This window comes from Cebus imitator, unplaced genomic scaffold, assembly GCF_001604975.1.
Source record: "Cebus imitator isolate Cc_AM_T3 unplaced genomic scaffold, Cebus_imitator-1.0 Scaffold449, whole genome shotgun sequence".
In the NCBI taxonomy this organism is placed as follows: Eukaryota; Metazoa; Chordata; class Mammalia; order Primates; family Cebidae; genus Cebus; species Cebus imitator.
This window is the reverse complement of record NW_016107764.1, coordinates 2,685,958-2,692,674: the sequence shown is the minus strand read 5'-3', so window position 1 is coordinate 2,692,674 and position 6,717 is coordinate 2,685,958. Positions and strand designations below refer to the sequence as shown.

The 6,717-nt window shown below is 61.4% G+C and overlaps 2 protein-coding genes across 3 annotated transcripts in view; one reads left to right on the top strand and one right to left on the bottom strand.

The window, feature by feature from the left end:
* Nucleotides 1-1,058: 1,058 nt before the first annotated feature.
* GRINA (glutamate ionotropic receptor NMDA type subunit associated protein 1) lies at nucleotides 1,059-4,397 on the bottom strand. Its single transcript, XM_017511621.2, has 7 exons — nucleotides 4,263-4,397; nucleotides 2,862-3,264; nucleotides 2,668-2,780; nucleotides 2,394-2,594; nucleotides 2,100-2,228; nucleotides 1,866-2,009; nucleotides 1,059-1,780 (listed from the first exon to the last, which is right to left on the bottom strand). Exons 2-7 carry the CDS (start codon nucleotides 3,238-3,240, stop codon nucleotides 1,631-1,633), a joined length of 1,116 nt encoding a protein of 371 aa, XP_017367110.1. The 5' UTR covers nucleotides 3,241-3,264; nucleotides 4,263-4,397; the 3' UTR covers nucleotides 1,059-1,630.
* Nucleotides 3,524-6,717, top strand: part of PARP10 (poly(ADP-ribose) polymerase family member 10) — a 15,024-nt gene continuing 11,830 nt past the window's right edge. For both annotated transcript variants that reach the window (XM_037732446.1, XM_037732447.1), the window contains exon 1: nucleotides 3,524-3,855. The gene's annotated coding sequence lies outside the window, so the exon portion shown is untranslated. The remainder of the gene's footprint in view (nucleotides 3,856-6,717) is intronic.

Genomic DNA, 6,717 nt, shown 5'->3' with positions numbered 1-6,717 from the left:
TTTAGGAAGGCGGGTAGTACAATGGACGTGATGGATGTTTCAGAAACATGCAAGGGTCCTGGTGGAGGGCGGGTAGGCGAGGAAGCCGGGTGAGGCACGGGAAGGTGGGAGGGCGAGGGAAGTGGGGCAGTCCTTCTCCGGCCTGGAGATAATGCAGGAGCAGGTGTCAGGGAGGATGAGCTTGTACCTGGGCTGCCCACGGCTGCGGTGCCTGTGGACATCAGGGTGGCGCTGGCTTCGCACACAGAGGTGCCAGCACCAGTTAAACAAGGGGACCAACCAAGTGGTGGGGAGGAGCCTTGAGCGATCCTTAGACCATGCTGCACGGAGAACCTCAGGAGAAAGGCTGAAGTGGAAATGTCCAAGTTCAAGGCTCCCCCTGGGTCCAGAGCGGGGGGCCGTGAGAGCTCAGCGGGGCTCAGACGCAGCCAGGTCCTGGGCAGTGGAGGGACCCCCAGCCTCCTGTAGGCAGCCAGTAGCAGGAGCCACAGGGCAAGAAATGCAGCATAGGCTGTAACTGAGGGCTCCACAGGACTGGGCCTGGGCAGGCCAAGGGGCGCCCATAGTTGAGCCCTGTCTCTGTCTAGCTCTTGGACAGGATCTGCAGCCTACATTTCTTATAGGGAGGCTGGAGAGGAGCAGGGACCTCTGTGTGAGGCGGGCCTGGGTGGTACACCAGGATGCCCATGCAGATGGACCGCCCAGAGCTGGGGAGGCCCAGGAAAGGCCAAGGAGCATGGCAGGCTGCCCTGGGGAGCCTCCCTAAATCTCCCTAGGGACGTGCCCAGGTGACAGAATAGTGAGGGGCCTACACTGTGCCAGCTCCAGGGAACACCTGGTAGACACAGCCAGGCCACTTACCATCGGGGTGCCCTAGCACAGGCTTAGCTCCCTCTGGACACCCTAGGGTCTCTGTCCATCGGAGATGTGGGCAGAGACTTGGCATTGTATTAACCTCCACTATTCATTTCTGGTCCTGTGCCCCCATCGGTGGGGGGATCTGAAGCCCCTCCCCATTTAATGTTGAAAATGGCAGAGAGAAGGGTGACCAGAGAAAGGCAGAGAGCAGATCCCATTTATTGGAATTTCAGTGACAGCGGAATGAGAGAGGAAGGCTTCCTCCTCCCCTGAAACATGCCGTCCTCTCTGCCCTCAGGGCTCAACACAGGGGTAAGACCCCCACCCGGCATGTCCCCCAGAGGGCAGCACTCCAGGGCAGGGGGGAGGGAAGGGGTGCTCTACGCCAGGCTGGGGAGCTGGGACGGGAGGGAAGACGTGCACCCTCACCTCTTGGCTCAATCCCTCTCCCCAGGACCTGGTGTTGCCCCCAGTCCCTGGGGTGGGCTGGCAGACAGGGCTCATGCAACAATGAGTGGACAGGAGGTGGCACGGAAACGTGGCCTTGTTGCCCCTTGGCAGGGGCGGGAGGACTAAAGGGGCCATGCTGTGGCCACAGTGGGTCCGAATGAAAGTATCTGCAGTGTACGTACAGGAGGGTCAGAGAGGGGTGTCTTCTGCCCCAGGCTGTGCCGGGGGACGAGGGAGGGGAAGTACAGATGGCACTGCCATGCCAGGGGCAGGGTCCAGGCCAGCCATGCCACCTGAGTGGGCACAGCGAGCTGGGGCTCAGCTACTCCTTGGCGCGGCCAATGATGGTGAGAATGTATAGGAAAATGTTGATGATGTCTGTGTACAAGTTCAGCGCAGCAAACACGTACTCCTCTGGGCTCAGGGACAGCTGCTTGTTCCCCAACAGCAACTGGGTGTCCACTGCCAGGAACTAGAGGTGACAGCACGGCAGTGTGAGGGACAAGCCTGCCTGCCCAGCATGCCACCCCCAGCCAAGGCCGCCCCTCGTCACTCACGCAGGTGAAGAGCAGAGCGCCCAGTGAGGCGTACACGATCTCCAGGATGCGGTTCCGGATGAAGATGCAGAGGATGGCAAAGATGAAGAGCACCACCATGCTCACCAGGAGCACACCCATGCACGAGGTGAAGTCGTAGCGGGTCTGCAGACAGGAGAGGAACGGGCCATGGGGCTGGGCCTGAAAGGCCGCTCGGCCCCTGGGGCCACAGCGCTGCCATGGGAGGCCCCTCACCTGCATGGAGAAGATGACCACCGTGAAGCAGACGACTGTGGTGATGCCCACGGCCATGATGACTGCCTCAGTGTTGTAGAAGCTGGCGATCATGCCCACCATGTATGACAGGCTGGCGGTCAGGACCGACTGGGGTGGGAGACAAGGGTTGGCCTTGATGTGTGCCCCATGCCACCCCCGCCTGCCCCTGCTTCACGAGCACAAGGAGAATGAAGGTGACCAGGCCCGGAAGAGTGGGAGTGTGGGACTGCATGGTCGGGCTCGGGGGCCCAGAGGCTCAGGTTTGGGGGTTACCAGTGCGACAAGGTTCCAGGGGTGCTTTCGCCGGAAGTCCCCACAACAGCTGAGGACGACGAGGGAGATGAAGAAGACGGCATAGGAGACATAGTAGGTCCAGACGTTCTGCCGGACAAAGCCCTTCACCTCCCCAACAAAAGTGAACACAGACACGGTGGACAGGGTCACCGACAGCTGCAGGGTCAGCACCAGGAACACCTGGGGAAAGAGCCGTTCAGAGTCATCCGCCGGGTGCCACACCCCACACCGCCTCCGGGACAACCCCACCCACCTTTCGGATGAAGGCCTGTCGGATGCTCTTGTCATCCCAGTTGGTGGCAGGGAAGTCCTGGTTGTCATAGTAGGATGGGGGACCCTCCTCCTGGTAGTTTCCATGCTGGGGTGCTGAGGAGCAGACATGCTGGGTCAGTGCCACTCATGAGCACCCCCTCCCCGCCCCCCCGCCCCTCCCTTCCTGAGACTCACAGTCAGGGTCTTGTCCTGGGAAGACCTGTGGCTGTCCATAGGGGTTGGGGGGGAAGGGGCTTTGAGGATACGGCCCCTGTGGGTAGCCCCCTTGGGGGTAGGGGCCCTGTGGGTAGCTCTCTTGTGGGTAAGGGCCCTGTGGGTAGCCCCCTTGGGGGTAGGGACCCTGTGGATAGCCCCCTTGGGGGTAGGGGCTGGGGCCATGGGGGTACCCTGGCTGACCGTAGGGGGTGGGCTGGAAAGGGGGCTGAGGGTAAGGGGCCCCAGGGTAGGGAGGCTGAGCATAGGGGGGCATGGGTGGCTGGGGCCCCCCCGGATATCCAGGGTTGGGGGTAGGATAGTTGTCCCCAGACACCAAAAAACTCTTTTCATGGGACATGGCCTCAGGTTCTGCGGTCCACCCCTAGAGGAAACAGAAAGGGAACAGTGGAATGGTTGGTTTGTCTCACAATGTCAGGATGCTGCCCTGGGCAACCCCACCTGCTACTGGAAACCCAGAGGGAAGAAAGGAGAGGCTGTGACCTTTGCCTTGGGCTGTGGGGAACCCAAGAGCCAGGGCCCTGAAAGGCAGGTGGGGACCGGACCGGGCCCTGGGGCCCTCTAGGCCGCCTCTAGGGTGGGGGAGGGGTGGGCGAGGGGACAACCGCCAGCCTCGGGATCTGGGGCTTGGGCTGTCTCTTACAAGGAGCCGGAGGCCTGCACTGCTGTCGGAGTCTCCCCTGGGTGGGAGCTCAGCAAGTGGGGGCTGGGGTCTCGGGTCTCGGTAGGGGACGTGTGGGGTGTGCCCGGACCCTCCCCTTCACATCCTGCCCCTTAAGCAGCTTTAAGGGGCCGGAGCCGGTGGCTATTTCTATCCCAGGAAATCCCCGGGCCATCTGTGACCAACGAGGGCCTGAACCTCCCTCCCCCCAAGAACAGGGCCCAGTGGCCCCTGGCTCCGGATGCCGGGGTGGGGGGATCAGGCCTAGATCGGCTGCCGGTGCCTGCCAGTGGGGTACGCTGGGAACAGCGGGGTGCGGGGGTGTGTGGGGGATGGAAGCGACCACGGGGCGTGCGGGGAACAAAGCGGGCGTGGGGCGAGGCGAAGCGGGTCAGGGGCTGCGGCCGCGGCACCGGCACCAAGGGCGGGTGGGCCCTCCGCGGGCCGGGGGCTCACGGGGCCGCGCGTCCCGCCGTCGCCGCAGCGCGCCGCCCCTCCCGCCGGCTCCAGGCCGCCGCGGCTCCCAGCCCCCACCGCCGCCGCCACCCCCGACCGCGAGCGGCCGCGCGTCCCGGCCGGACCCAGTGACCGACCCCGGCTCCGCTGGGATGCGCAGGACCCGCGTGGGGGCGGGGGCGGGGGCGACCGGCCGCGCGGCGCGGCGGGTCAGACGCGCTCCTGGGCTCGGGCCGGGGACTCACCGCTGGCGGGGCGCCGCAGGCCGGTGCGCACGGTGTCCGCTGCGCGGCCGCGCGGTGATGGCCGGTGCGCCCGCACCCGCACCCGCTCGGCTGGGCCTGCGCCTGCGGCTCGGGAGACGCAGCGGGGCCTTGTGACGGGGCGGGGCCGGGGGCGGGGCCTTGTGACGGGCGGGGCCTTGTGCCGGGCGGGGCCTTGTGCCGGGCGGGGCCTTGTGACGGGCGGGGCCTTGTGACGGGCGGGGCGGGGCCGGGGTTGGGGCTTGTGACGGGCGGGGCGGGGGCTTGTGACAGGCGGGGCGGGGAAGGGGCGGGGCCTTGTGACGGGCGGGGCGAGGCCGGGGGCGTGGCCGGCCGGCCGGGCGAGCTGGAGGCGGGGCCCGGCGGGCTGCGGCGGGCGGGGCTTCCACGGACCCGCCCCTCTATGCCCCGCCCGCCGCCGCCCTATGGGCCCCTCTTTGCCCCGGCCCCAGGCCCGCGCTCCTCACCCCCAGACCAGAACTCCTGGAGGCAAAGGTCTCCTCTGGCCAATTTGGCCCTTCAGGGAGTTAAGAAATTTATTCCTAAATGCGAGATTTGCGGAAGTTGCCCAGGACTGACCATCCCGTTCTCGGCCTTAAAACACGACGTTCACTTCTCCTTTTCATCCGGTCTGTTCCGAATCAGCAGGCCTGATCGTTTAATTCCCAAATCAATGCCTCATTGATTAATTGCCCCATTTCTCTATCAGCCCAAACTCTGCCTGGCTTGCTAGTAGACACCCTTATATAAATATTTTAATTGTTGTCGGTGCATAGTAGGTGTCTACGTTTATGGGGTACATGGAATGTATTGATGCAGGCATGTGGTGCATGATAATCGCATCAGAGTAAATGGAGTATCCAGCAGTTCCAGCATTTGTCCATGTTACAAACGATCCAATTATAATCTTGTAGTTGTTTTAAAATGTACCATTAAATTATTTTTGAGTACAGTCACCCTCTTGTGCCAGCAAATACGAGGTCTTATTTCCACACTAGAGACTCTTAATGCTTGCTTGTTTTCCTGATGTCCTCACAAGCTGCGAGGGGCTGAGGCCTGGGGATACAGCAGGACTGGAGGCCAGGCCGCCTCCCTGCTTGGCTCCTGAGTCCTCCTGGAGGGGCAGTGCCTGACACAGGCTGCTGCCAGCCTTCCCACCTGGGGCGTGGACCCGACCTGCACTCCTGCCCTTGGAGGGCCAGCCTCTCTCAGACTGCTCCGAGTCCTGTACCTATGGTGTACTGGTGCAATGTTTAGCAACCAGACCTAGTGAGGGAAAGCCTGGGCTGCGTCTTCTGCAGATGCCCATGGTGTGCATACCCCCACCAAGGCTGGTTTCAAGTTACCCCCAGTTGAACAACCAGTCCACAGAAATTCCTGAAAGTGTACCAGTCTGCTTGTGGTGTCAGTGGTGCCTGTGGCAGGCCCTCTGCAGCTGGGGTCGGCATCATGGGTCACCTGTGATGAGCTCTGTAAGAGGAAACGTGGAAAAGGCAGGGATGGATTTACGTTTGTAGAAGCAGAAGCTCACAAATTTGAGAGACCTTTAAGAAAAATAAAATGCAGCCAGGTGTGGTGGCTCACACCCTTAATCCCACCACTTTGGGAGGCTGAGGCAGGCAGATCACCTGACATCTGGAGTTTGAGACCAGCCTGGCCAACGTGGCAAAACTCTGTCTTTACTAAAAATATAAAAATTTGTACTAGCCAGGCATGGTGGTGTGCATCAGTAATCCTAGCTAATAGCAAAGCTGAGGCGGGAGAATCGCTTGAACCCGGGAGGTGGCGGTTGCAGTGAGCTGAGACTGTGCCATTGCACTCCAGCCTGGGCGACAAGAGCAAGACTGTCTAAAATAAAATAAAATAAAATAATAAAATAAATATAAAATAGCTGGGCGTGGTGGCTCACACCTGTAATCCCAGCACTTTGGGAGGTTGAGGTGGGTGGATCACTTGAGGTCAGAGACCAGCCTGGCCAACATGGTGAACCCCTATCTCCACTAAAATACACAAATTAGCCAGGTGTGGTGGTGCGTGCCTGGCGGTGCGTGCCTGGCGGTGCACACCTGTAATCCCAGCTACTTGGGAGGCTGAGGCAGGAGAATCACTTGAACCCAGGAGGTGGAGGTTGCAGTGAGTTGAGATCACGCCACTTCACCCGGGGCAAAATAGCAAAACTCCATCTCAAAAAATAAAGGGCAGAGTAAGGGAGATCATGCCAAAGGGATGGGGTTTGTGGGGAAGGCAGGGGCTAAGCAGAGGGAAGAGCCAGTCCTAGGCCACTGAGGCAGGAGTGACCTGTAGCTCTGCAGGAAGAGGAGCCTGGAGGCCTCTGAGCATCAGGGTGTGCAGGGGGCATGGGGTTAGAGAAGGGACTGAGGTCTGGTCAGGTGCAGCTTGGCAGGTCCTCAAAAGGACTTTTTTTTTTTTTTTTTTT

Bases quoted from the DNA above. Each gene is read 5' to 3' on its own strand.
- GRINA (XM_017511621.2), bottom strand. From the start codon at position 3,240: ATGTCCCATGAAAAGAGTTTTTTGGTGTCTGGGGACAACTATCCTACC. The intron at 2,595-2,667 runs GTGGGTGGGGTT...CTCTTTCCCCAG, and splicing joins GACAGGCCTTCATCCGAAAG to GTGTTCCTGGTGCTGACCCT. The intron at 2,229-2,393 runs GTAACCCCCAAA...CTCCCACCCCAG, and splicing joins CCTGGAACCTTGTCGCACTG to TCGGTCCTGACCGCCAGCCT.